Consider the following 27,504-nt stretch of genomic DNA (forward strand, 5'->3'; position numbering starts at 1 on the left):
ACCAATTTATCCCATGGTTCGCTACCACATCTCATCTCTTTCAATATTTAAGAAGAAAAGAGACAATTGTATTAATTGAACTGTTCAATTAGATTGTTACTATTATAAAGACATTGTGCACAGAAAACACACAAAATGACTGAATTCTGATGACTTATTGGCATATATTATCTTTTGGTATTGGTGTGATAGCAAAATTTCATATTTTCCTTTTTCAAAGTAAATAATCCTTTTTAAGAGATAATTTATTCATCCCAAAATAGTATGTTTACATTTGTTAGATATTTAATGGATAAATTATATTCTCGCTTCCGACATTCTTGCTAATATCGAAAATCTTGAGGAGCTGAAGCTGTATAAGCTGAAGTTGGATAACCCGGAGAAGCTGAAACGAGAAAAAAAAAAGAAAAGAACGAAGTAATCTATCAAACATTTTTTTTTATTTTTTCCTTGATAAGGTTTATGTAATTGGAGTTTTTTTAGCATGACTTAACGCAGAATACTGGGATGATTTGTTAATAAAAATGATTTGAATATTTATGAGCAATACCGATCTTAATATTTTAGATGTTATAAACAGTGTAAATAGATTTTGGGCCAAATGGTTTATAATTTGTATTTTACATTATAATTTTGCTGAAGTAATAATGTTTAACTTGTTAGTTATTTAGTTTAAATTCTTATTAGAAACTTTTGCTCAAAAAAAAAAAAAATTCTTATTAGAAACTAAATCAAAATGCTTGTTTAATCTAGGACTCTATTTCATTTAGTTTTGTGTTTTGTGCATGCTGATAACTACTTTTTAGCTGAAAACTGGAATTATTTTGAAATATTTTATAATAAAAACTTCTTGATTTGAAATACTAACTCCCAAGTTTATCTTAGCAGAAAGTAAAAATAACACACCTTAAAACTTCAAAATAACAGAATGAAAAACAACAAACACCAAAGTAAAGCAAGTGCCACACATTTCTTCCCCTCAAAACATTTTACTCATAACCATGAACTCAAGAGTTTATCTTCCTGCAATCCTTTCTGATTTCACCACTTGAACCCGTCAAAGGAGAGATATTTCCCATCTTGATCATCGACTCGGCGAACTGCTCAAAAAACTCTCCTTGATCCTCTGCATACTTCTTGACAAGCTCTCTCGATTTATCATTGCTGCTGAACAGAACCTGGTCCGAGTTCAACAAACCCATGTTCTCTATCAAGTTCTTGAAATAGCTGTTGTCGAACTTTGCCGCGCTGACGATATCCAGCACCGAGAGAATCTGGTCCCCTCCAGATCTTGGACACTTCTGTCGCAAGTTAGCAGCAAAAGATTGTTCCAGTGTCATGTCTGGACGACCGTTTCCGGACTGATTGTACAGCCTCTGTCTGAAACTTGTGCATCTCGAGAATCCAATGGTGTGGCTCCCTGAGAAACAGTCAAGTAAGATAACAGGTTTCTTGCATGTAAAGCAACTGTGATAAAACAAAATGAAGCTTACCGGAGAGAGCGACAAGGTCAGTGACATCAAGTCCTTGACGATTAAACTTGCTGAGAATTGTCTGGAAAGTGTTGTTTGGTGCAGGGATGTTGTTGTTCGAACCACTCAAGCTTGCGCTTCTTGAATCTCTTCTTCCCAATGGGACCATCCAGCTTGGTCCACCAGTCTAAACCATAAACCAAACCAAATCAGCTGTTTTTTTCTTCAATTTTGTTTTTGCTCCGAACAAAAAACATTGTATAGAAAACTTACGAGAACAGAGGAGTCTCTAGCGGCTAGGGTTAGAATATCAGCACAAGAGACAGTTCCAGGACATTCTTTCTCAAGTTGAGCTTTGATCTGGTCAACTACTTCAAATCCACGAGCTGATTTGCTGTTAGGGTTGGAGCTTTTCTCACTCACTATTCTCCCACTGCTGTCTAGAAGCAAAGAGCCATCACAACCCTGCATTTCAAAGTTACCTTGCTCAGTACGTTATAAACAGAAAAAAAAAATGATAGGCGTAGAAGAAGTTAACTAAACCTGAACGAAGCAGTCGTGGAAATGAAGTCTCATCAAGGAAGCAGCCATACGTGTCTCTCTAGCAACAGCTTGAGCTACAACTGATCTCACGATCTCTCCGGCTTGAGGGCATGAATGTGCGTAGTAACCCGGGTTTAGTTTGCCTCCATAGCTGTTATCACAGAGACAAAGAGGGAGAACGCAAAGGAGAGAAAGAACAAAGAGGAAGCTACTGACTCTTGCCATTACGTTCAACAAGAAGATGAAGAGAGAAGAAGACTTTGTGCTGAGGAGGAGTGATATGAAGCAAGAGGGGAGGAAGAAGGTTATTTATAGGGAGAGACTTTGAACAAGAAGTGGAGTTGGTATTAAGCTTGATAGAGATTAAGATAATAATCAAGGAAATTGCAAGAAAAAAAAAGAATTGTAAAAAAAATTAGTGGCGAAAAGAAAGATTAAAAGAGACTAAAGTTTGTGTTTGGTACCCAACATTGTATGCTATGTTTGACTAATTCACCTCCTTTTTTGGTTTAGTTATTTATTTACAATTGGTTTGACTTCATTGGAGGGAAAAAGGCTAAGCAAAGTTTTGAGTTTTTTAATAATGAAATTGATCTTTATCCATATGTTAACGACTAGTACCCAATAATTTGAGAACTATACTCTTTCTTTCTTTCTTTCTTTCTTTCTTTCTATGATTAAATATTCGAATTTTAGACACACAAAAATGCTGGTCTATAACATAAAGAATGTAGGCCTTCGAGATTATAATCGCATGGACATAATTATACTTGACATAGACAACTAAAAATTAGCTAAAAATTTTCAAAATTTTGTCCAAATTTTTTAATTTTTTTTTTAAACTTCCAACGGTTAAAATAAAATGATAATAATTGTATTACATTGTTTATAACTTTTAAAATCTTAAGATCAATCTTGCTCTCATAAATGTTTTAATTCTTTCAGTTCAACCAAGGATTATTGAGTTTTGATTTCTTGGAAGTAACTAAGAGCCTAGTTTTACTGATTTAACTTTTTTGTAGAAGTAAAATAAAAAGCGAAGAAACCAAGTATGAACAGAATACTACTAATATAATGCCTAGATTTAACTAATCTGAAAGAATTGAAAAGAAATAAAATTTCCTTTTGCAAAAAAATACTTGGTTATGGATAACATGCTCACAGAGACAAAGTCCAAGACTTTAAAACGTAGTGAGAAAGAGAAGAGAGTAGGAAGAGATTCTAACTACTCTTTTGAAAATAGTAAAAGTTCTTCAAAGTTTCAAGCTTTGTTGACTTGTGAACACGCTCTTGTTCTTTGTAACCAAAGCAAACAAAGGATACTCTGTTTGTCGTTTTCTATCATAACACATGAATCTGCAGGTAAAAGCGATCTCATGGTGAAGCTTTCAACTTTCTTGACTCTTTCACAATTTTGTTTCCCCCTCATTCTAGAAACTAAACATGAAAGTAAGAAAAACAAAAAAAAAGTAAAACAAGAAAACCACTGTTCAACTGCATGCAATACCATTGGCTGAGACAGAACCTCTAGCAAAGGCAATTAGCAATTTAAATCGCACCATATGTTCTTTCACTTGGTCTCTGCGTTGGTGCTTGAGTAGAAGACATGGAAGAGCGGTCCCATGAGACTTCATTGGCAAAGGCATTGTTGATCTCTTCAGTTCTTGAGTAGCTTTGTCCACTTCCACTCACCTATTTACAAAGACCATAGCCATTAAGATTACATAGCTTTCTCCTTGATTCCTAATAAATGAATACTTTTAGTCCCATTTTTGGAATGCTTACAGTTTCAAGTAAGCCTGATAGAAGTGACATGCCTGGCAATGCATCAATCCCACGCTGTGCCCATATGAACATATCAGTCTTAGTGTGGGTATATATAGCGTGAAGAATTAGAGAATCAAGAATGGAAGCAGAGAGGTTGAAGGTTACCACGCGTTCTACTCTTGTTTTGTAGATAAATCCTCCACAGCATAAAAGTGTAAATGCAACGAGGGATCTGATCAGAAACAACAAACCAGAACACAATTAGCTGAAGCTAAATCTCCTGTTACAAAGCTTTTGTGGTTTTGAGAGAGAGTGATCGTCATACACGCAGGAAAAAACTCCAAATATAGCCCATCCTTTCTCTGATCCTCCTTCAGCACCTTGGTTGTATTCTGAAACCATTTAAGAAAAACAACAGAAAAGTTCAGCTAAAAGATAATGCCATGTAGATGATCAAGCCAAAGGGTGTAATAAGCTCACCACAGAGTTTTGTGAGGAAAAACTGAACTGGATCATAACCATCCACTGGGATGCTGACATTCACTTCATACGGAGTCTTACGAGATTTCTCACCTTTGAAAAAGAAAAGAGGTTGCAGAATTTGTAAAAAGCAAAAGGTCAAAGGCACAGTGAAAAGAGAAAGATAACAGAAGCTATTACAGTTCCAATCCAGCACTAAAGTTGAAGGAGATAACGTTGTTGGATGATTCCCAGTCAAGGAAGAACCAGATATCTTAACGTTAAGACCATTCTCCGGGGAAACCTTGATGATAGGCTTCCCTACCAATGTTGAGAGAGAAGCAATTGCAGTCATGTAGAGAGTAAGATGAGTCTGCTCTGTCTTGAAGCTGCGAGAATCAGGAACACTTCATATGGTAAATAAAGAGGACCTCAAACATGAACAGAACTAAGTTCTTGATTCTCTACCTAAATTCACGACGGGGCTTGTCGAATCCAAACTGTGTCATCCCATTATATATCTGCAGGTTAAATATACAGAACCGAATCCGTTTTTTGTTCAGTGCGAAAAAGAAAGCTGCTATCAGAAATTTTTGTGTTCGTTATGTTCTTACTAGTTCCCATGAGCGAGGATGCAAACCGACCGTGAATCCTTTAAAGACACGTGGGCCAGGTTTCTCACACGGAATAGCCAACTCGACAGTAACTCTGGACCGGTGGAGAAAAGAGCAGGAACATACATCCGTTGTAAAAAAAGTCATGTACGACGGTTCTTGTATAACAGAGATAAATAGTAGGCAGAGACATACCTGCAAGTTGAATCTTGAGTGACACTACATATGCATCCAAGTCCACCTGAAATAAGGAATTGAAAACTTAATAGATTTTGACAAGCATTTTTGTTTTTTGGAAAAAAAAGGAAGACGCAGACACACCTTTACAGCGTCCATCAACACAGTTCCCACAAATAATATTGACCTGAACAAACAAAAAATATAAACCAGACTCTTAAGAAAGGATCCAATTAATAAAAATTCAAGAATACAACTCCAGTGTAGTAGGTATGTAACCTGTGATGTACGTCCAAGTTTGTCGTAACTATGCTCACAATTCGTCAGGTCACCGTGGTAAAACCCCTACAAGTAGATCACAGAATAACATGAAAGAAACACTTAACAATTAAATATCTATGTTTCAGAGGAAACACACATTTATGCAACAGCTGGTTGTGATGCTCCAAAACTATGATGTCTTATCTCAAAACAGCAGAGTAAAGAATGACAAGATTCTCACTTGAACAAAATCAAAACTTCCAGAGCCAGAAACAAAGTAGCTCAACGGGTCAAACCTTCCAAAATCAACATAACCCTGCACACAACAACACAAAAAGATCATTAGAGGCTGAACAAAAAGGTTGGATGATATAGGAAAGTTACCGCCTGGCCTCTTGATTCAACATCCTTGCAAAATCTAACGACCAAATCGAACTCCTACATTATCATCAATAAAAGAGATTTAACTTAAATCAAACCTAAACTCCTCAAAAACTCTAAACAAGAGAATGAATATATTATATATATACACAACCTTGCCATCATATTCAAATGGTTGACCGATCCAGCTGCTCTGATCAACCAAGTTAAAGAAAACAGCTTCACAATACCACATTCAAAAATCAAACCTCTAATGCAGCAAAGCAACCTCCTTTACTCTTTAACTGATCCTAACCACAAAGCAGAAAGGATACAAAATCGACAAGACGACTTGAATTGTCGAGAGCGTAGCAGTTCGAATCCGGGACGGGTACAGATGCACCACACTCAAATAATCCAATTACAAAAGCTGCAAATTTGTTTTTTTTTTACCAAAAGATAATTATTTTCAAAAGCTCGTAACGAAATGGGAAAATCCGACGACGAGTTTTTACCGGTGATGAAGAGAAACTGAATGAAACTGTGTGGGCAGCACCTCAGTATCTGCATAGTTCAGCACCCGCTACAATCTTCGTCGTCTCCGGCAGATTCCGATTGGGATCACGACGGATAGTTATCGCTTTCAATTCATCGTCAAACCTTCTAGGTAGCTCAGAAGGTCTTTCTCTTACTTTGGGTGGTGAATCTAAATTAACCGATTTTAATGTTCGATCAAACCGATTTTTTCAGGACATGACCGACCGACTAAACAATCATTTCGGTTCATCACTCTACTGAATTCTTTTTGTTTTTTGTTTTTGGTTTTTAGATTTTAATTTTTGATTTTTGATTTCTGATTTTATCGTAGATTTTAGGTTTTGTTTTTAAAATTTAACAGCTGAAATTTTAAAATACATGTACTTATACATAAAGAATAATAATAAATTTAAAATTTAAAATAAAATTATAGGTATGAGATAGTAAAATAAAGAAGAAACCAATTTTCCTATATAAAACTAGAAAATTTCAACAACAATATATAGATTATTAATAAATTTAATTTTATATGTGTTATCTTATAGTTTATTATTAAAGAAAAAATGAACATCAGTTTATTATTAGGTAAAATATCATTTAAATATTGTAATAGTTTTAGTACAATTAACCTTAAGTATAAAATATAAAAACAAGAAATTCCTTACTTGATATGTGTTATAAATAAATTAATGCAGATTTTTTAAAGCACCAAAACTAAAAAAAAAAAAATTGGATTTGGATTTTGTTTATAAATTGATAGTTGGAAAAACTATTTCTCCTATGATTTTGGAAATCAATGTCTTCAACATTTGATTGGATGAAAAATATTTTTTAAGAAAAGAAAAACTAAAAACTACTAATAAAACTGCAAAAAATCAACTTCCAATTAGCGCATCATCATAAATTTTAATATAGTTTCTTTGGATAATCTTAAAAAACATAAAGCTTCTAATTACTTTACAAAATAAATGACACAAAAAGATGATACAAACTCATGAAAACATGTAGCAATCTATAAAGGTTATGATCAAATTTTATAAATCAGTGTATATATATGTTTCTATAATCCACATAATTTTTGAAATATATCAGCTTTTAAATGCACAAACTCTACACAAATCAATCTTCTAATGAACCTAAATAACCAATTCGGTTCATTCAAAAAGTTGATTTCAAAGAAGACTGAATATGCTTGTGATGATGTAAACATGAGTTTCAAAAACATGAATATGTGATGATGGAGAAAAAATGTATATCATGATGAATACACCATATTAAATGATACATTGATCATCTACTAAAAAGAAAACATCGTTGTAAAATTTATATAACTTGAATTCAACCAAAGACAAAACAATATCAGTTCTGAAAAATATGAAACAATTATCTATTGAAAACTAGATAATCAATATCTATATAAAATTTTTGAGAGCTGGATGATAGAAACATACCAAAATCGTAAATTAAAAAGACCTGAACGATTTTAGAATAGTCGTAGGCATATCAGGTTTGTAGTAACTAGTAGTAGTATGCACACTAAAACTACAATTAATATACATGTATTTGTAAGAAAGTATAATATACACAGAGAAATAACAAACCTATCTTTCTTGTTAAATTTCTTTAATAAAATATAAACAAGAAATTGATTTTACAATACATCGGTGTTGATGATTTAGACCCTTGAATACCAAAAATAAACCATTATCAATCAACAATTAATCCTCTACTTCTTCAAGACGGTTTATTCCTCATTCACCAGTAGTTGAACTGTACAGACAAGAAGCAAAACCCTAAGACCAGTTAAAAAAAACATGACATCATTTGATGCCTTGTTTCTCAAGTCAGAGCATAAATCAAAAACAAAACTTACCAGCTTCTTCTTCTTCTTCTTTTTCTCAATGTATGCCACGAGGTCTTCTTGACGACCAAGAGAATCATCCAAAGCCTTTATAGAAAAGATAGTAAGCATTAAGAAGTTGTAATATGTATATGTTAATGGTTCAAGATATGTATGTACCTTCTTGGTTGCAGCAAGCTCTTGCTCCAATATATTGGACCGGCTAATGGCGGCGTTAAGCATCTCTTCCTTTTCCGGAGGCATAGTTGTTGGCTGTGCACTCAAGACGGTCACTTTCTGCTCCAGCTCAGCCATTCTTTTCATGATGGCCATGAAGTCTTCTCCCGAGATCGCAGGCACCATCATTTTCTCTGACTGCATCGCACTCTTGTTCATTGACGCATCGTCACAGTACATAGGGCTCGAGTATAAGGTTGATTCGGTTAGTTTCCTTGGGACATTTTTGGTTACTCTGATCATGGTGACAACACCCATCACGAGGGCCATGACGCCTGTGAAAATTGGTGACCTCCCTCCGTCGGATGTAGCAGTGTTGCATGCTTCTTGGATGGCATATACTTCCTCTGCTCAGAAGAATACAGAAAGCGTTGAAGTCATATGTCCTAAAAAAATTTAAAAAGAAATGGGTGTACAAGAATCAACATACTCTTTGAGAGGGAAAACTTGTGAGCTTCTGGCATGTTCCAGGCTGGGTGAGCAGCAACAGGGACCTGAGTTATCAGAATATCAAGTCCACAACTGCTATTGGTTATTTTACTTAGAGATTGGTCATTCTTACAATGTCAGAGGAGGTGGAGGGCTGTGCTGAATCCTTTTCCTTTTCTTTTTCCTTTTCCTTTTCCTCTCCAGGAGCCTGCTCTGCTGTAGATTCACTTCCCTAAAAGATTATTGAACATAAGTTTAGGAAGGAGTGATGAAGATTGAAGAAAATGATACTATTCAAGAATATATATATATATATATGTAAGCTCAGAGTAAGCAAGACCTCAAAGATGGTCTCCTCAGCACCGTTTTCAGCTTGGGATCTCTTTGTGCATTTGTGATCACCATTCTTAACTCTCTGCAGGTAAAAATGCATAATATCATGTTAGAAGTAGAAATAGTAAGAACTCATCCAAAAAAAAGAAGATAATTAAGTAACTCACCTGCATGATCTCTGGATTGTTCCATGGGCCTTTGTCAGAGCGCATACATCCCCCACTTTCAGCACAAGTACATGTACCTCCAAGAAAGTCAGGGAGTTCACTGATACAAAATTGACATGAGATAGTCATGAGTCTTCAGTAGCATAGATTATCTTTGTATGAACATCTAAAAAGTTGCTGTTAATCTTCACCTTTCATCAATTATCTCAAGCAACTTGCTTTGGTACTTGTTGCCAAGAACCTGTTATTCAAATAAAAAGTTAAGTAATTAAACTATCTCCACTGAGAAAACGCTAACAAAAGAAAGGTTTTGAATACTTGCATTGATCTTTGCTGTAGTCTTGGGGTCAAGGAAGGACTTAACCGTGCTCCACAACATCCTGAATCCTGAACCAGCATTGATGATAAACATCCTATTCAAGCTCTGAACCAAACACACATTAAAAAATGTTTTAAATTTCTAACCTCATAGATAAAAAGAATAGTCGAGCATAGAAATAAATATAAATCTCACCTCGGGATAGTTGTTACCATCAACCGCCTGAAGACGAGTAACCAAGTCCCTAGCAGCCTTGTTGAAGTTTTTAAGTCCCTGTTATATGCTCAGAAGAAGAAAACAATTAATGAGAAATTTCTATGGTTAAAATTCATGATTAATAATAGGTCATACCACTCCTTGGACATCAAGAATAGTTGTGCTTTGATCAATCTGCTTCTTGGCAGCGATGGAGCAAGCTGGGAACTTAACGTTGAAAGTCCTCTCAAACTCCATAACATGGTAGTTAACATACCTATCCAAAGTCGTGACTTGCATCAACTTGGTGGAGTCCACTTGACCAAGCCTCTCGATATACACAGGTCTCCATCCTTGTCGACTCCATGGTGTCCTTGAGGGTAGTACTTCAACACCTCGTCGATCTCCTTGAACTCGAACTCCTCCATGACCGTGTCGGCGCCGAACTCTTTCCTCCAGCGAAGCATTTCGGTCCACATGAGTTTGGTCTTGTCGAGGTCGAATTTTCTGGCCTTCAAGAACCTCAGCATCATGTGGTAGTCGTCGTGTTTCTCGGGGAGAAGCTCGTCGAGGATGAGCGCTTGACGGAAGGCGTCCACTGATTTCAACTCCTCGGCGTCGTGCACGTCTTCGATCTCCACGGGGGTTACTTTGCTGCTTGACTTTCTCTTCATTGAGTACCTCAGGTTCTTTGAAGAGCTCCTCTTCTTGAAAGAGCCCATCCTTGGTTTCATTGCGGTTTCTGTTGAAAAAACAAACAACGTTACAGAACATTTCAAGAACAAGAAAGAAGACAACAACAACAGAAGAAGAACTAGCTTGTCTTGTCTTCTTACGTTGGATGGAAGACATGATAGATGGAATAGGCGGGAATGGGGCACGAGGGGAGGGGGAGGGGGAGGAACACTCTACGAGGAGTGTCTTTTTTTTTATTAAGTTTTTATATTCCTGCAAAAAAAAAAAATCAATTTACAAAAAAAAAAATCACATTCAAACCCTTGAAAAAGAGAATCTCATTACAAAGGGGAAAAAAAAAGATTTATTACCTCTGCAAAGAGGAAAATGAGAGGAAGGAGAAAGATAAAAAGGATATTAAAAAAAACTTGTCCGAAAATCTCTCCAGCGCCAATAACGTAGAGGAAAAGCTAGACCTCTCCTTCCCACCAAAACCATTCATTCTTCTTCCTTTTTTTAGGTCACAGTTTTTTTTTTCTTGTTACACAAGTTACGAGTTGTTATATATCATGATGCGCGTGGACAGACACATGTTAACATAGATGGAGCTCAGCTTTGTCATTAGTCTACAAAACTGAAAATTATTGATGAAATTATAAAATAATTTTCTGTCTGCAACAACTCTAAGCTACTTGATCATCAAGAAAGAGTATAAAGTAGGACAAAAGGTTGAAACCAAAAAAAGAAAAGAGAAAAAGATTAGGACTTTGAGTAGAAGCTCGTCTCTTCAGGGACTCTGATGCTTTAATAAGATCAGAATCTGAGTGTCCCGCTGAGACAAAGAGTTTGATCCCCACAGGTAACCGGCATTTATCAAGAAACGACTTCTTAGAGTTCACAACCAACAAGGAGTCTTCCTTCAGAGCCTGCATAGGGGGATCCTAGTCATGTCAACAAAACCAACAAGGACTATGTCGGTTCTTACAAAGAAGAAAGTGTTACGATCAGCCAGTCATCTTTAGTTGAACCACTCGAATTTCTCTAACTTTAAGAAGACGATAGGTGATTCAGGGTCGCTTGCTAGTGACATCCCCTTGATATCTGACAAACCTTTCCATAACAGAGCAATGTTCTGTTTCATCTCAACTGACAAATCATTGTTTTGATCGATGACATCAATGGCGGTGATAGCAGCACTCGCAAGGTACGGTGGAAAGAAGCAGAGAACACATATCCTGAACTGCTAAGTCTCTGTGTGCATTTGAGAGTCCCAAAAGAGTGTTCGTATCAGTACTTGTAACTACTAGTTCATCAACTCAATGTTCAGATAAGAAGAAGACGGCTTTAAAGAAGCTGTGTACACTTACGCAACAATGATATCGCCTCGTTTGCAGAAACAAGGAATGGTGCTGAACATCGTGGAAAGTCCATAAGAATAGAGGATCGTGTCAGGAGGAGTGCCCAAAAATTTCGAGATCCTTGTCTCGCAATCAAGGTGGACATCTAAGTCAAAGAGAGAAAGTATCAAACAGTAAGCATCCTTTTTTGAAGCAAAGGAAAAAAAAAAAATGAGCACTTGACTTCTTACCAATAGTGCCATATTGAATATGGAATAAACGCATGATGATTCCTTTTGAAGTTTACCAGTAACTTCTCGTGGCCAATGAGTCCAAAATAATTAGCTGACGCAAAATTCACAACGTCTTTTCCATCAACCGTTGTATGCGGGCCAGCAGCACTGTATGGATCATTTCTTTAAGCATAACAGACATTAGAGACAGAAGTAGTTTGTCCACCACCCAAAAAAACAATATTCATCAGAAAAGCCTAACCTTGGATTCGGACACCGAACAAGACAACTCTAGCTGAAGGAGCATCCAGAATCATTGTAAACCAGTTCAAAGAGGCCCTAAACATCTCCACAAGATTCTTATCCATGTCTTTTTTCTTCTAGAACTACTTTGCTCGACGGATCGAGCAAAGTGCAGCAGAAGAGTTCAACTTTAAGCAAAACCTACGTTACAATTTTCACAATTCAGATCATCAAACAACACAAAAGTCAGAACTTTACAAGCAAAACATCTATCATTGGATCACTACCTCCGCGCAAAGTTACCATTTTTTTCATTGTAAATAATGCAAATTACAGTGATCGAGAAGAAGAAGAATCGATCCGAGACCATAACAAGGGATGTTTGTTACCTGATCCCCCAATAGATTTGATAAAGGAGCAGAAGAGGAGTGCAGATGTAAAGATTGGCCTTCGAAATTTCTGACGCGGGAAGAAATAATGTTTTTTTTTTTTTAATATCAATTACAGTTTACAGAGATCAGTGTAAGAAAAGAAAAAACGAAGACGAGGAAGACGTCCACCCGGTGTGCCTGGATCACTCTGTCCTTGTACTTAAACATTTATGGCCCAGATGTGTCCGTAAACATATAGTGGGCTTTATAGTGGCCCAATACTACAACAGCTTACCCTTGGCCCGTTAAAAATACCATTCGGATCATTTAAAAGACAATAATGTAGGCAGACTTAGGTCAAATGCTTTTCTTTTCCTTTTTTGCTAAATGGTAAATATTATTAGTGAAAATGAAAATTTGGTTACAAAATTAATTGAAACCAAAATCTGCTTAAAATTGATTTGATCTTAGCGACCGCAACGATTTCCAGCGACGGAAAAAACGATTTCCGATGATAAGAGAACAAATCCAACCCAACTAAAACAAATATTACCAAAAATTATTTTTCCATCGCCGGAAATCGTCTTCACTCAAAATTATAGTTTAAATTTAGAGATTTTGAGTTTTTCATGTTTAATAACGAAGATAATTGATATAAAACTAATAAAAGTTGATTATAACTTAACGAAATTCAAAGAGATGATCGTACGAAATTCAAAGATTCACTGTGAGAGATATACCTCTCATTTTGATTAACTGAAAAACTCCACCCCAATCCCGCTGCTTTGATTTTTTGTTCCAAGCTGCATCTGATCGACATAGGATTGTTGTCTCCGGTGCTTGTCTTTGCGGGTTTGAGACTCGAGGTGGGGTTTCAGGTATTACTTGAGCCAACTTCCACTTTTTAGCATTGACAATAGCTTTAGTCATGACTTCTTGTGCTGTGAAATGGCGATGTTGAAAAGTTTTTAAAATTTCTTGCTGTCCAAATTGCAGATATCACCCAAAGGATCAAGGAACAGCCATATAGTCTAGTAGGTGGGAGTATCGTGGCCTTCAATGCCAACCACCAGCCCTCATTAAATGAATTAATGAGCAAAGGGTCAAAATCACTAGCTACAAGTAGCAATTCCCAAACCTTTTGTGCAAATGGACAGTAGAAAAATAAATGCAGAATTGATTCTGGTCCTTGGAAGTTAATGCAGTTAGCATTAGACAGTACTATATCTTGCTCTTAGGATCTCACCAACTGGGATTGCTTCATATTTTTATACTCCCTCCGTTTCCGAAAGTAAAATTTTTGAGATTTTACTTTTGTTTCACAAAGATAGATTTTCTATATCTTTAAAGTATTTTTATATACTTTTGAGAAACATTAATTGTAAAATATTTAAATTTATTAAATTTGATTGGTAGATAGTTATTGGAAATTGTATAGAACAATAAATAGTAAATTAAAATGTAAATATTTATTAAATTCTTCATAAAAACTCTAGAAAATCTTATTTTCAGAAACGGAAGGAGTATTAAACTAACATTTTTATTAGTGAATAACTTGTATGTCTTTTACAAGCACCAATTCCCTTATAATAATATACTAGATCTTGACCCGTGCGACTGCACGGGTATTAATTTTCAGTTTTAATTTTTATTTATTTATACTAAATAGTATATTTATAATATTTGATCGTTTTATATTGACTAAGCTAGGGATATGTATTTGGGTATCCACTCGAATTCGGTTAAAATTTATTCGGGTTTGAGATTTTCGAGTTTAAAGATTCTAGCTCTATTCGGGTATTTATAAACTTTGATTCCGGTTTGATTTAGATCTTTGCGGGTTTGATAACCTGTTTAAATTATTTTAAAATTTTCAATATTTATATATCTTTAAATATCTTTAAATCTAAAAAAATATAACATGTAAATTTGAGTAATGTAAGCTAAAGTATCTAGATTAAAAATTAAAATAAATTTAACTTGAATATTTGGATGAAGAATAAATATACATATATTTTAAATATTTTTGGTGTTTTGATTATTGTTTATCTACTTTAGATGTTTACTTTTGACTATTTTTTATATTTCAAATCAACTTAAAATAGCTTATATCTTGGATATTAACTCGAAAAATAGCTAACATATTGAAGTATATAAATATGATTTAAATACATTCGAATATCCGAAATATTTCGTTCGAATAAGGTTTAGTTATAGTTCTCTAGATACCAAAATGGTAAATCTGTTTGGATATTATCTAGTTCCGGTTCAAATTTGGTAATATTTTTTTCGTTCAGATTTGTTCAATGAAGAGTTGATATTATAATTTCCATGAATCGTTTGTCCATTAAACACATTAATCAAAGTGAAAAATGTATTTTTTTGAATTTGACATTGATTTAGTTGAAAAGTTAATGAAGTGTATTTAATTCAAATTTAATTTTAGAAAACATATTAATGTAAGTGGAAAATACAACATTAAAATATGAAGTATTATTTAATTGTGTATTTAATTCAAATTTAATTTTGGAAAACACATTAATCAAAGTGGAAAAGACAACATTAAAATATGAAATATTATTTAATATCAGTGGCATAGAAGTGTAAATAACACTTAAAACTAAGGGGCATTCTATATGTGTACTTCTCTTTTAATAATATAGATATAAACAATACTCTCACTATCATAGCAAAGAGCCAATAAACGACTTAGAAGAGAATGTATGTGACTTTACCAAATTCCAAAACTTTATGGTCTACTTTTGTCCACGCCTCCTATATCAACAAAGCTTTAAAGTTGGATTGGAGAGAACATCCAACTTTGGTGTAGGGACCAAGTTCAAAATCTGTCAAATGCTATCTAATTAGTCAAAAACCTATCTTGACATCTAATAAGAAAGCAACCAGGATTAACTTTAACCCAAAACAAGAACGAGAGAGATACATAAAAGATCATGGAAGTAACCATATGAACTTTTATAAACAGCTTTCAATCAATCCCTCTAGTGACACGCGTGCGTGCCCCTCAAAATACAAAGCCATATCTCTCTGTCTGACAAAGCATACTACACCCATGACTCAGCCAAGGATTCCACCACCACTAAAGTCATAAAAGTAATTAAAGCCTTAAGGTAAGGAGGATAGAGAGAGTACTAAAGCCTAAAGGTAAGGAAGGGGGTAAAGGGAAATGATGGTCACACACCTATCATCATCTATATATCTTCTCCCTCCTTAATCATATCATGTCCCAAAGTTTCCCATACTTTTCTATAATGTTTTGTAACATTACATTGCACTATCTTCATGATCTGTTCAACCATATTTCATACTATAATGCAGCATCTGAGAGATCATGGGATGATGAGAATCCCGAATAAATTCTCTTGATAATCACGATATCTTGAATGCCATAAAGAAATGGTAACAGAGTCCACCACTAATATCAATAATGTCAAGCATGGATAGCAATAACAGAGTAAAGAAAGTACAAACATTAACATGAAGACATCATGATGTAGTTGGAAACTTTCCGTTTTATTTTTTTGCTTATATATATTCTTTTTTCTTAATTTTTCTATTTTGGTCGCTTTGGACTACACCTAACATTTCTCCTTCTGAACTAAATTCACCCAACCAAAGAAAAAATGTTTTGAAATCTTTTTCTGAATCATGAACAATGATGAAAGAATCTAAACTCATAATTTTAAGTTTTTTTTCGTAATTTAAGTTTTTTAAAATAAAGAATGGAAAACCCAAAACGCAAAAAAAATAGCTGACCGGGATTCAAATTGGTTATGATAAGAAAATAGCTGTCCCAGTTCATTTATTAATTCTACTCCTAGTTTATATCGACCAAATGTGCATTTTTATTATTTACGGGTTCTATCTATTGTTAAATCCACATAATTTCCTCTCGAAAAGAAAAGGAAAAAAGTATAGATAATGGAAGATTGAGGTGACAGGCCAAAGATTAAAGCACATCTAAACACCAAAAGAACAAACCCTAACCCAAAACATAAGTGAGATTTTTAACATTTTTTGGTCACTGAAATGGATAAGAGGGATCTAGAAAGAGAGTTTCACATGACAGGGGGAGATGGGAAAACTAGTTATGCAAGAAACTCTACCTTCCAGGTTCTTGATATTTCAAATATCCTCATTTAGCTCATAATCTTACTTCTAACTACCCTTTTCTGTTGTTTTTAAATCTTTTCAGAAGAAAGCATCTGATCAAGCAAAACACATAACACTAGAGTCACTGCAAGAACTCTACAAGGAGACCAAACCCAAGAGCTTAGGAATAGCTGACTTGGGATGTTCTTCAGGACCAAACACTCTCTCCACCATTAGAGACATCATCAAAGCCGTAGAGTTTTCTCACAGCCAAGAGATCCCAAGCCAGCCCTTGCCGGAATTCAGCTTCTTCCTTAATGATCTCCCAGGAAATGACTTCAACGCCATATTCAAGTCCTTGCCTGACTTCCACATAGAGGTCAAGAGAGATGCCAAGAACGGTGGATGCCCTTCAATTTTCATTGCAGCATACCCTGGATCATTCTATGGAAGGCTCTTCCCTGAGAGTAACATCCACTTTATCCATGCCTCTTACAGCTTACACTGGCTTTCTAAGGTGGACATATATAAAAAAAAAAATGAGATTGAGGGATAGATACATATACTGAGTTGTTTCATTTTGTTTTTTTCTTTGCAGATTCCTCCAGCTTTGTATGATGATCAAGGCAAGTCCGTAAACAAAGGTTGTGTTAACATCTGCTCCTCGAGCCCTGAAGCTGTTTCCAAAGCTTACTACAGTCAGTTCAAGGAAGATTTCTCCATGTTCCTCCGGTTTAGATCAAAAGAGGTGGTTGCTTCAGGCAGAATGGTCCTGATAATGCTTGGAAGGGAAGGTCCGGATCACGTGGATAGAGGAAACTCTTTTTTCTGGGAACTTCTTGCTAGATCCATAGCTGATCTTGTTGCACAGGTACATGTATAAACATTTTTAGGTTAATTTTAATAAATATATATCTTTGATAATTTGGGGCCACACAAATTATGTATATAGCTTTTTATTATTTGAAGATAATGGGAACGGTTCATCTGGTTGTATCCAGAACCGGCCCTGCATGCATTTGTTGATTTCAAATAGATGGATCTTGATTTACAAAACATGTTGTTGTTTCCATTTAATTGTAGGGAGTAACTGAGGAAGAGAAGCTTGATTCTTACGAAATGCACTTCTATGCCCCGAGTGCTGCTGAGATAGAAAATGAAGTGAACAAAGAAGGGTCTTTTGAAATAGAGAAGTTAGAGATGTTAGAAGTTGACAAGGAGAAAGGCGACGAGGATGGTGTCAGTTATGGTAAGGCGGCCGCAAAGACGGTAAGAGCGGTTCAAGAGTCAATGCTTGCTCCACACTTTGGGGAAGACATTCTTGACAAGCTGTTTGATATATATGGTAGAATGGTCGACGAGGAGTTGGCTAAAGAAGACATAAGACCCATCACATTTGTTGTTGTCCTGAAAAGGAAACCTTGAAACATTGAAATAAAACTTCTATATGTGTATCAAATGTTGGATATATGATAATAAAACCAGAAAAATCAATTAAACAGAAGGAACATTATTGTTCATTGTCACTTGTTGTAGCATTTACAATGTTTAGGATCAATCAAACCGCAACTAATTTTCTGCTAATGAAAAATGGAGTAATGTTATATATGTATACAATAAACATATTTATGTTATAATTATAAATTAGTTAGAAAGCGTATACAAGAAAAGTCTCCCTTAAGCTCCACGTAACCAAACGGGGACTCACTATTCAGACTAGACATGCATCTACAGTCAAACCAAAACTATTTGTCTTTCACATTTTAACTCGTCTAAAATTCGTTTATCATATTCAAATCAAGTTATGCTCAAACCATATAATCTTGTGTTCAACACTTGTATTCTTATAAACAAAATTAATGAATCGATATTATAATATACAATAATACAAATATTATTACAAAATTAAAGGACATGAACTCTCATTTGAATAAAAAAAACTTGGAAAGCTTTTCCTGATTTTTCATTTTCCATAAACTCGATCTACTTGTAATAAATAATAGGTGCATTAGTTCTCGCATCCCACGTACCACCTTCTTTCAGATACTCAAGATACCTAGAAAACTCAGGCTTCCTTGTCGTCGACGGCTTCTTCTTCTTGCCGTATAAGAAACTAAAGATAGGGTGGCTAAATTTGCTTGGTGGTTTGACTTTCTTGGATTTTTGGCGAGGAAGCTCCTCGAGAATGGTTGGAACACCACCAGCACCAAGCTTGATAGATGGAGCATAGTAAGGAACACTCGTCGATCTCTTTAGCTTTGCTCCGAGTAAACTGAAAGTTGAATCATCACTTACTCGCTCGTAGCCTCCACGACGGCTTCTTGTCCTTGTGCTAAAGCTTCTTAGCATTTCCATCTTTTGATTTCTTTATAACCGTAAAATAAACAAGTTATGATGTATAGAGAAAAAGTGAAGAAATGATTTTGTCGTTTCTTGTTGTTGGTATTGTAATGAGGAAGAGTTTCGTCAGTGTGTTGTTATATATGGAGAAATGAGATTTTATGGTTGTATCTTATTTAACTCGGATGTAGTAGACATGGTCACTGGTCAGAGTTTGGCTGCCAATGTGAAAAGTCCAAGAATTTTTATGTTTTTTTATTCTATATAATAATAGAAATTAAGTGATGAGAGGGATGGATTCGTCGAGCTTCTTTGACTTTTCAAATCTACTCTGTCGCAATTGTTGACCTCATCCTCAACAAGGAACTTCCACGAGACTCGGTTTATATTTTACATTAGCATCTAAATGGATCAAATAAACGAATAACATGTTTTCATTGTTCAAATCGGGTCAAATAAATGAATTAACGGTTGTTGACAAAAAAAAATGAATTAACGGTTTTTTTTAACATTGAATTAACGTTTTGTTGAAAAAATCAACTGCACATCTAATGATTCTAGAAAACATGTTTCTCAAAAATATATGATGTTATTCACCAGCAAAGAAAAAAAGAGACTTTTATTTGTCTTCTAGTCATTTCATAAAATACTTTTTAGTTTCTCTATATTTTGTTGAGAATTGAGATTTATATTTAAAGAAAATTACTTGGGTGTTTTAAAAAATAAAAATTACCTGGAGACAACACATTTATTAGACTTAATTAGACATGTTTACTCTGGATGTCACATTTTTTTGGTTTCATGGATAATGTGTATTTTTTAAATCCACAGCATATGCATAAAAATATATTTTAAGAACAGCACAAACAAGTTTAGTGTGGTACTTATTTCGATGAATACATTGAAAGGGCCATGCATCAAAAGATTGTAGCTGGCTAGCTGCTGCTTTAGAGAATTAGAGCATAAGAGCTGTTTTGAATAGGATTCGGGAGTATATTTCTGTCTCTCTTTTGATGTCATAAGCACCAGCTTGGTACATAAACTGGAATTGCCAAAAGCTAGGAAGAGATTCACTATTCAAACTTCCTCGTGAAACAACACCGCTTAGATTGGACATCCCTCTATAGTCAAACCAGTACTGTCTGACCTTGCCAAGGTCACCTTGGACTTATTATTTACATCTAATGTTTGCTTTGAAACTTTTGATCATGTCCGAATAGAAAATGCTCCAAAACATACAACTTTGTTGCCACCACTTGTATTCTTATAAATCAAATTAATGAATTGACGATTGTAATTATATACAAATATCATCACAAACTATTAAAAATATTAAAGAAAAAACATTTGAATGAAACAAAAACTTGAAAAGCTTTTCTTGATTGACATTTTCCATAACTTCATCATCTCTACTTGTAATAAATAACAGGAGCATTAGTTCTCGCATCCCACATACCACCCTCTTTCAGATACTCAAGATACCTAGAAAACTCAGGCTTCCTTGTCGTCGACGGCTTCTTATTCTTCTTTCCGTATAAGAAGCTAAAGATAGGGTGGCTAAATTTGCTTGGTGGTTTGACTTTCTTGGATTTCTGACGAGGAAGCTCCTCGAGAATGGTCGGAACACCACCAGCACCAAGCTTGATAGATGGAGCGTAGTAAGGAACACTCGATGATCTCCTTAGCTTTGTTCCCAGTAAACTGAAAGTTGAATCATCGCTTACTCGCTCGTAGCCTCCACGGCGGCTTCTTATCCTCGTGCTAAAGCTTCTTAGCATTTGCATCTTTTAATTACTTTTTTAAATGTAGAGTAGAGAAGTATAAGATGATGATTATGTTGTTGTTTGCTTCTTGTTGTTTGTAATGAGAGAGCTTCATCAATGTTTATATATAAAGATGGGTTGGTCGAAGCTTCTTTGACTTTTCAAGTCCATTATTCCAAAACAATCCCTGACTTCATCATCAAGGAACTTCCACGAGACTTGGTTTGTGTATTACAATAGGTCAAATAAACGAATTAACACGTTTTCATTGCTCAAAGCTTCGGTCAGATTAAAATGAATAATTGTTTTGTTAAGAAGCACGACTTTTTACAAATTTTCATATAGAAAAAAAAAATCAACCCTTCTGAGAATATAACACAGGGCCTCTCTCTCTCTCTCTCTCTCTCTCTCTCTCTCTCTCTCTCTCTCTACCTTTCTTCTGAGTTGAATCTGTTCCAAGCTTCCTGGAAAATTTAGAAAACATTAAACAGACATATTTTCTAAATTTCAAGATATTATTGTGTTTAACAAAACATAAGGTATGATGATGTGTTTACCTTGAGAAGATCAAAGACCTTCTCGCAGATATATTTCTGGTGAATGTTTGCACCTCGTTGCTGCAACTTGTCTGGATGAACACAAAGCGTTGCTTTCCTGTAAGCTCGTTTCACAGCTGCTGATGTTATGACTTCTGTTAACGGTAATGGTTGCCAACCGCTTTCAGAACCTAGGATCTGTTTTCAATTACAAAGACTTTAGTAAATCTACTGTTTTAAACCTTTGAATCTCTCTCAGAGTTGTTCATTAGGAAAACATACGTATTGTAGTGTTGAGAGTAATGCTCTTATGTTTCCTTCTTTCCCACTTGACCATCTCTTTACTTCCGCGTCTAAGGTTTCAGCAATCCTCTGTTAAGGATCAAAGAAACAAAATGAGATTACTGAAAGCTTTTATTTGAAGTTGAAGAAAAGAGTTTTTTTTTTTGGTTTGGTGGTTCATACAACTCTCTCTGCTTGTTCTCTCTGAGCCACGAGATCACGCATGTTCTTCTCTGCTAAAGCTTTAGCCTGTGAAAGAATAACATTATAACCAATGGTGGTAAAATCACACTATTATTACTCGAGTATAGGGTAATTAAAATAGCGTTAATTACCACACGATCAGCTGTTCTTCGATGCCTTTCTAGTCTCGATGTATACCTTTGAGGTGATTCACCATCAGCACCTTTAACCATACAAAAGAAAAGAAACCTTGAGGATGGATACAAAAACAATAACAAGTAGAGAGAGAGGAGAGAGAGTTATTTGTTGTTACCAGGAGAGTTTTGATATCTTGAAGCACCAAATGAGGCTGAGTTCTGAAACTGCTTCTCGGAAACTGATCTTTCCATCCGCTCGCCAAACAAACCTGAACTCTGAAACTGCTTATCAGAAACTGATCTTTCCATTCGATCTCTCGCCTCAAAAGCAGCTTTTTCAGCTGCGCGTTCACGAGCTTCGGCGGTTGCTCTCTCCACTGCTGCGCGTTCTGCTCTGAGCCTAGCCTCCGTTGACGCCTTATTATCAGGGAAAGACCTCTCTCTGGCCTCAGCGCATGCTTTCTCCAATCTCTCACGCGCATCAGCCAAGGCTCTCTGATCAAAAGCCATTCGGTCCTTCTCCCTTTCTCTTTCCCTCTCCCTCTCTTCCTCTATCTTTCTTAGATGCTCCATTTTTGAGTCTAGTTCTCGCTTTAGTCTCTCTGCTTCTTTCTCACGTTGTTGCATGAATACTCGAGATGGCAGTGGTCTTTCTGATTTTGCATCTTCATGGTTTCTGATACCAGAGGATGTTTTGTTAGTAGACTTGCTTTCCTCTTGACTCCTTTGATCACCGCCAACACTTGCATTTTTTACTTTCTCGTCTTCTGATCTTTCTTCAACTGTTTTGCTCGTCTGTTTGAGCTTTCCTTCTTGGACATTGTCAGTAGCAGAAGCGGACTCCTCACTAGATTCTCCATTTAGCTTCCCAGATTCATCATCCAGCTCATCAGTTCCTTCTTTTTGGCTTGCATCTTTTAAATTCTTTTCAAACACCTTCCAGGGACAGGCTTCTTCTTCGGACACAGAAACTCTCTGGCTTGGTCCTTCTTCTTCCACTGGTACCTTGTTCACTGGTTCGAGGTTGTCTACTCTCTCATCCTCTTCTGCAGAGTCGCTTAGATTCTCTTTCGACCATTGCTCTCCATTAGCCTCATTGGTGGTTTCACACGTTTTCTCCATTTCACAGGTGTCTCCTTGTTCCTCGTGTCTCTCTTTTTCTTGGCGCTCTTGATTTTCTCTCTGTGTTCTTTCTCTTTCCTTGGCCTCTTGCAGCCTCATCTCTTCTTGTTCAAGCTCCTCTTTCAGTCTTCTCTCAGTCTCCGCCCTCTCAAAAGCTTCTATCAGTCTTTTTTCTTTCTCTTCTAGCTCAATAGCTTCCTTCAGCTTCTTCTCATTCTCCTCTTTCAACCTCCTTTCTTTCTCCTTCTGCTCAATAGCCTCTTTGGCTCTCCTCTCATTCTCTGCCTGCTCAAGAGCCTCTCTGGCTCTCCTCTCATATGCTTCCCTCTCTTTAATTTGTCTTTCCTTCTCTTCTTGTTCAAGAGTTTCTTTCATCCTTCGCTCCACCTCTGCCTTCTCATGAGCCTCTTTTATTCTTCTCCGTTCGTTTTCTTCTTTTTCACGTGCTTCTTTCATTTTCCTTTCATTCTCTTCCTTCTCACGGGCCTCTCTCATTCTACGGTTCTTTTCTTCCTTTTCAAAAGCTTCTTTTAGCCTCCTTTCATACTCTTCTTGTTCTTTCCTTCTCCTCTCTTCTTCTGCCTTTTCGCGAGCCTCTCTCTTTCTCCTCTCTTCTTCTTCCTTTTCAAAGGCTTCTTTTAGCCTTCTTTCATATTCTTCTTGTTCTTTCCTTTTCCTTTCTTCTTCTGCCTTTTCGCGAGCCGCCTCTGCCGCTCTCCGTTCGTTCTCTTCTTTAAGCTTTTTGACCTTCTCTTCTTGCTCCAAAGCTGCTCTTAGTCTTTTCTCATTTTCTGCCTTCTCAAAAGCTTCTTTTTCTTTCTTGACAGTTTCTTCCTTTACACGAGCCTCTTTAGAGTTGGTTTCCTCCTCCATCCGCCTCAAAGCCTCCTCCAGTTTTGTCTCACTCTCGTCCATCTCGCCACGTGTTCCCACGGAAACCTCTAGCGTGCTTTCATTATCTGATAGACCAAGAGCCTCCCTGAGTTTTCTCGCATTTTGTTCCCAATCAAACACACAATCCTGATTCTTTCCAGCTGCTTTTCGGTCTGGTCTTCTATCTGATTGTTGATCTTTCTTTGCAAGTTTTTCTTCTGGCCTGAGCAGGTTTCTGTGTTTCACTATTCCCCCACGATCAGATAAGTTGTTGCCTATCTCAAATTGCAGCTCAACATCTCTCAACTTCTCATTCTTTGTCTCTTCAGGAGCTTTTTCCGCAGCAAGTCTGTCCTCACGTCTCTTATGCCCTGATCCTACCTTCCTCGTTCGAGGGTGTTTTGGCAACTCCTTACCACCTTTTGCTCTGATACGTTGTTGTTTCTCCTTATCGAAAAACCCGGCACTAAGAGGGAAAGGAGCATCTTCTCCACCACTGTTCTCATCAGCATTTCTAGGCTGCTCTGTTCTCACCAGTTCAACAAACTGTGTAGCCTCTTCCCATTCCTCGTTTCCGTCAGAGTTCACAGACCCTTGAGAAGACAGAGGCTTACTTCCATGCTCATCCCTCGGAGGTTTCCTAGTAGCTGCATGACTCGATTTCCTTTCAAACAGCTCTTTTGCACTTTTAAGTTTTGCCTCAGCTTTAACCATAGCGTCTCTCACAGCAGCTGAACTCGCATCAACCTCCACATCAAAGAACCGTGGAGAACCGCCTTCAGTAGACCCTTCGGATCCTGTAGTTCTAGAATTAGAACCCGACCTTTTAAAATCGCTTTTCAACACAGGAGGTGGTCTAGAAGGAGGTGGTATTCCAGTAGGATGAGTCTTCAACCCAATCTCAGAAACAGTCACAAAAGGTTCACTAGGATAATACTTTTGATGGCCACCATTCTTGTCTTCAAAGGCAACAGAAGAAGAGGGACCCGTCTCTTTCGCTCTCCCACTTGCACCAACCATTTCATCAACCGCAACAGTATAACCAACATCAGGAGCGGCTACACGTAACACACCACTTGAGATGTTTGTCTCGTTCACCTGACCAGCTTTGTGATAAAAGATGTTGAACTCCGTACATCCATCAATCGAATCATACGAATCTCTTCCGTTAGAAAAGGAAGGACTTTTCCCTGACACCGACTCTACTTCTTCTTCTTCTTCTTCAGGAGTCCTACAAACAAACAAAAAACAGAACCGATCTCGTAAGAAAGGACGAGACTTCTTTTTTTTTTTTGCTAAAATTTGGGAAAGGAGTAAACTTTCGAACTCAGAGAAAGCTAAAGGCTAATGGGTCAGGTCTATAAATGATATACCAAGCATCGTCGGAGGAATCTCCGTCAGCCACCGTGGAACTCCGCCGCTGCTGAACAAAGAGCTCCTCGTACGACGGAGCGAAATCGAGATCGTTGAAGCCTCCGAAGACCTCGCGGTAGTCGAAGCTCTCTCTCCGGACGTCAAAGCAGACGCCTTTACCGTCGACGAGGGGGAGATCGAGGACCGGAATCGAGGAGACGGCGGCGCGTGAGGAGCCGTTGAAACCGGAGAAGATCTCGCAGTAGTCTTCGAGGCGAGGGGATAAGGACGGGGCTCCGAACCTGGGAGGGCCGCCGAAAACGTCGTCGTATGTCGTGGCGGCGTTCGCCGTTTTGGCGGAGGTGAAACCGCCGTTAACGTTGTTGGTGTGAGGATGTTTCTTAGTGGAGGCGGAGGAGGACCTGTTTGGGTTGTTACGAGAGTGGGGGAGATGATGATTGTCCATGAGAATCAGTGAGTAACAAAACAGAGTCTCTAGAGCTTCGCGAGAATGCTTTCTTCAACCTCTTGCAGGCGCGCGCTCTCTTGAGAGTCTAAAACACAAGTCAAGAAGGGGAGAGAGAGAGGTGGACGAGAAAAGCGAAAATGTTAAAAACAAAAAGTGATGTGTCTCAAAAAGATGCGACGAAATGACGAAAAAGGGTCTCTTCTTCTGCTTTAATTTGAAATCTATTTCGAATATTTCTTTCTTTTTAACTAAAGTTTGTACTACATAAATCACATTTCTATATTTGCTTGTTTAATTTTTTTTTTTTTTTTTGAAAATTTTGATAGCACGAATATTGTTTGTTTTATTTTTTTGTCAATTTACTGAAATTTCTTTTTGATGATATTTTCAAAAAATAAATCTTGAAAAGAAAATAGAGTTTTTTTTTGTCTGTTCAATAATTAGTGGTTAGAAGAAAATTATTAGAGCATCATTATTGATAGATATTTTAATACAGATTAATTTTTTGAGACAAATAAAACTATTTATATATTGACACATATTAAAAGAGTTTTTCCATTTTTATTTTTTTTAAAACATTTTCTGCATTTTTAACCTCTTTCCTCGTTTTATTATCATATTTATGAAAATCTGGATGAAAAATAGATGAGACATCCGTTCTTGTTGATGATGCTTTTAAATAATGTTAAAACATTGACAAAAAAAAATGTTAAAACAAAAATACTGAAAACAGTCGTGCTGCTGCAATCGTAACGGCCGGCACGGCAACGACTTATTAAATAACGAATTAAGTATTTTTTTGACAGAACTTTAAAATAAGAATTATTTGAAACTTTAATAATTAGTATTAATGATGAAACCGATAAAAGCGCGTCAGGTGAAACGCGCGAACCGAAAGGCAAAAGGGTAAAATTGGAAATACAGACTGCTCGTTGTTGTCACTTCTTCTTCTCCAGTGGGACCGACCGACCGTCGCAGCACACTATATTTTTCATCTTTTTTGCATGTAACAATGTTTGCATATATCCTTCTTCTTAATAATAGAGCAAGGATTAGAAATTGAATTACAGATCGCAGAAATCTCATTGTTTTTATGTGTATGAGAACCTTGGATTATCCGGACTAGACTATTCATCTGTATTTATAAAGTGTCGTTTTTTGCAAGGCTATATAAAATAAAGACAAAAACGTAAAGAATAATAAAAAGAGAATAATAAATGAACTAGTAAATTGGGTTCCCAAGAGGGAAACAAATGTGGTGAAAGTGGTAAGAAGAAGAAACGGTAGGGTTGCGCCTGCCAACGTCTGAATAACATGTGTAACGCACTTGTGTTATTAATTTAGTAACACTATTCTTTGTAATTCTTATGACGTATTAGCAAACCGTTTTCATTGCGTTAACGAGTAGGAGGACTAGGCTACAAGCCTACAACTTTCATTTGCGCCGGTAATATATAGCTATGCATTTGGTAGTAGTTTTTAACCATTAGAAAAAAACTCGCCAATGGTTTCTTGAGTTGTGACATATTTTAATCTAGAAAATTAAAGCTATATTCATACTCAAAACACTAGTGAATCACTGGTAATCAGTGGAGGAGCCAGCCCAATCTTTTAGGTGGGTCAAATTGATAATTAATTAAATTGCATGGGTCAATACACCCTAAGTTTGTAGCATTTTCTTAATTTTTAATAAAAAGTACATGTAAAATTTGTTAATCAACAAAATTCACCAGGGTCATTTGACCACCCTCTTCATTACCTACC

At 36.4% G+C, this 27,504-nt stretch overlaps 7 protein-coding genes across 7 annotated transcripts; 1 reads left to right on the top strand and 6 right to left on the bottom strand.

Annotated features, from left to right (window-relative positions):
* Positions 1-832: 832 nt before the first annotated feature.
* Positions 833-2,295, bottom strand: LOC130508259 (peroxidase 49-like). Its single transcript, XM_057003647.1, has 4 exons — positions 2,016-2,295; positions 1,746-1,937; positions 1,494-1,659; positions 833-1,420 (listed from the first exon to the last, which is right to left on the bottom strand). The coding sequence occupies exons 1-4, from the start codon at positions 2,238-2,240 to the stop codon at positions 1,008-1,010; spliced, it is 996 nt and encodes a 331-aa protein (XP_056859627.1). The 5' UTR covers positions 2,241-2,295; the 3' UTR covers positions 833-1,007.
* A 1,037-nt stretch (positions 2,296-3,332) lies between these two features.
* On the bottom strand, positions 3,333-6,356 carry LOC108840518 (uncharacterized). The gene is made up of 16 exons (XM_018613345.2): positions 6,169-6,356; positions 5,989-6,083; positions 5,829-5,867; positions 5,678-5,731; positions 5,535-5,609; positions 5,312-5,377; positions 5,177-5,219; positions 5,051-5,096; positions 4,856-4,949; positions 4,710-4,762; positions 4,443-4,630; positions 4,263-4,355; positions 4,108-4,174; positions 3,948-4,014; positions 3,801-3,854; positions 3,333-3,707 (listed from the first exon to the last, which is right to left on the bottom strand). Exons 1-16 carry the CDS (start codon positions 6,221-6,223, stop codon positions 3,564-3,566), a joined length of 1,233 nt encoding a protein of 410 aa, XP_018468847.1. The 5' UTR covers positions 6,224-6,356; the 3' UTR covers positions 3,333-3,563.
* A 1,276-nt stretch (positions 6,357-7,632) lies between these two features.
* LOC108840142 (phosphatidylinositol/phosphatidylcholine transfer protein SFH12) lies at positions 7,633-13,628 on the bottom strand. Its single transcript, XM_057003648.1, is given in 17 exon segments — positions 7,633-7,983; positions 8,064-8,138; positions 8,211-8,614; positions 8,698-8,761; positions 8,830-8,928; positions 9,037-9,111; positions 9,197-9,296; positions 9,388-9,437; positions 9,519-9,620; positions 9,711-9,788; positions 9,867-10,057; positions 10,060-10,452; positions 10,547-10,658; positions 10,757-11,636; positions 11,753-11,888; positions 11,974-12,123; positions 12,218-13,628. Coding segments are annotated over 13 exon segments (1,689 nt in total). The 5' UTR covers positions 10,563-10,658; positions 10,757-11,636; positions 11,753-11,888; positions 11,974-12,123; positions 12,218-13,628; the 3' UTR covers positions 7,633-7,941.
* Positions 13,629-16,452: 2,824 nt separating this feature from the next.
* LOC130508260 (probable methyltransferase TCM_000336) lies at positions 16,453-18,200 on the top strand. Its single transcript, XM_057003649.1, has 4 exons — positions 16,453-16,703; positions 16,786-17,199; positions 17,281-17,553; positions 17,766-18,200. The coding sequence occupies exons 1-4, from the start codon at positions 16,620-16,622 to the stop codon at positions 18,105-18,107; spliced, it is 1,113 nt and encodes a 370-aa protein (XP_056859629.1). The 5' UTR covers positions 16,453-16,619; the 3' UTR covers positions 18,108-18,200.
* Positions 18,201-18,538: 338 nt separating this feature from the next.
* LOC108840246 (uncharacterized) lies at positions 18,539-19,171 on the bottom strand. The gene has a single exon (XM_018613086.2). It carries the CDS (start codon positions 19,035-19,037, stop codon positions 18,666-18,668), a length of 372 nt encoding a protein of 123 aa, XP_018468588.1. The 5' UTR covers positions 19,038-19,171; the 3' UTR covers positions 18,539-18,665.
* A 1,030-nt stretch (positions 19,172-20,201) lies between these two features.
* Positions 20,202-20,894, bottom strand: LOC108842880 (uncharacterized). Its single transcript, XM_018615926.2, has one exon. It carries the CDS (start codon positions 20,804-20,806, stop codon positions 20,432-20,434), a length of 375 nt encoding a protein of 124 aa, XP_018471428.1. The 5' UTR covers positions 20,807-20,894; the 3' UTR covers positions 20,202-20,431.
* Positions 20,895-21,031: 137 nt separating this feature from the next.
* LOC108842879 (auxilin-like protein 1) lies at positions 21,032-25,881 on the bottom strand. The gene is made up of 7 exons (XM_057003650.1): positions 25,292-25,881; positions 22,100-25,149; positions 21,939-22,009; positions 21,787-21,852; positions 21,604-21,693; positions 21,343-21,519; positions 21,032-21,249 (listed from the first exon to the last, which is right to left on the bottom strand). Exons 1-7 carry the CDS (start codon positions 25,735-25,737, stop codon positions 21,214-21,216), a joined length of 3,936 nt encoding a protein of 1,311 aa, XP_056859630.1. The 5' UTR covers positions 25,738-25,881; the 3' UTR covers positions 21,032-21,213.
* Between the last annotated feature and the right edge of the window lie 1,623 nt (positions 25,882-27,504).

This window comes from Raphanus sativus, chromosome 2, assembly GCF_000801105.2.
Source record: "Raphanus sativus cultivar WK10039 chromosome 2, ASM80110v3, whole genome shotgun sequence".
NCBI lineage: Eukaryota > Viridiplantae > Streptophyta > Magnoliopsida > Brassicales > Brassicaceae > Raphanus > Raphanus sativus.

Excerpts from the sequence above, each read along its gene's own strand:
- LOC108840246 (XM_018613086.2), bottom strand. The coding sequence starts at position 19,037 with ATGGAAATGCTAAGAAGCTTTAGCACAAGGACAAGAAGCCGTCGTGGA.
- LOC108842880 (XM_018615926.2), bottom strand. The coding sequence starts at position 20,806 with ATGCAAATGCTAAGAAGCTTTAGCACGAGGATAAGAAGCCGCCGTGGA.
- LOC108842879 (XM_057003650.1), bottom strand. The coding sequence starts at position 25,737 with ATGGACAATCATCATCTCCCCCACTCTCGTAACAACCCAAACAGGTCC. Across the intron at positions 25,150-25,291 it reads GATTCCTCCGACGATGCTTG|GACTCCTGAAGAAGAAGAAG; the intron begins GTATATCATTTA and ends GTTTGTTTGTAG. Across the intron at positions 21,853-21,938 it reads GAAGAACAGCTGATCGTGTG|GCTAAAGCTTTAGCAGAGAA; the intron begins GTAATTAACGCT and ends ATTCTTTCACAG.
- LOC108840518 (XM_018613345.2), bottom strand. The coding sequence starts at position 6,223 with ATGCAGATACTGAGGTGCTGCCCACACAGTTTCATTCAGTTTCTCTTC. Across the intron at positions 4,763-4,855 it reads ATCCTCGCTCATGGGAACTA|ATATATAATGGGATGACACA; the intron begins GTAAGAACATAA and ends TTTAACCTGCAG. Across the intron at positions 3,855-3,947 it reads AAACAAGAGTAGAACGCGTG|CGTGGGATTGATGCATTGCC; the intron begins GTAACCTTCAAC and ends ATATGGGCACAG.
- LOC130508259 (XM_057003647.1), bottom strand. The coding sequence starts at position 2,240 with ATGGCAAGAGTCAGTAGCTTCCTCTTTGTTCTTTCTCTCCTTTGCGTT. Across the intron at positions 1,660-1,745 it reads CTAGAGACTCCTCTGTTCTC|ACTGGTGGACCAAGCTGGAT; the intron begins GTAAGTTTTCTA and ends TTTATGGTTTAG. Across the intron at positions 1,421-1,493 it reads TGACCTTGTCGCTCTCTCCG|GGAGCCACACCATTGGATTC; the intron begins GTAAGCTTCATT and ends ACTGTTTCTCAG.
- LOC130508260 (XM_057003649.1), top strand. The coding sequence starts at position 16,620 with ATGGATAAGAGGGATCTAGAAAGAGAGTTTCACATGACAGGGGGAGAT. Across the intron at positions 17,200-17,280 it reads GCTTACACTGGCTTTCTAAG|ATTCCTCCAGCTTTGTATGA; the intron begins GTGGACATATAT and ends TTTTCTTTGCAG. Across the intron at positions 17,554-17,765 it reads TAGCTGATCTTGTTGCACAG|GGAGTAACTGAGGAAGAGAA; the intron begins GTACATGTATAA and ends ATTTAATTGTAG.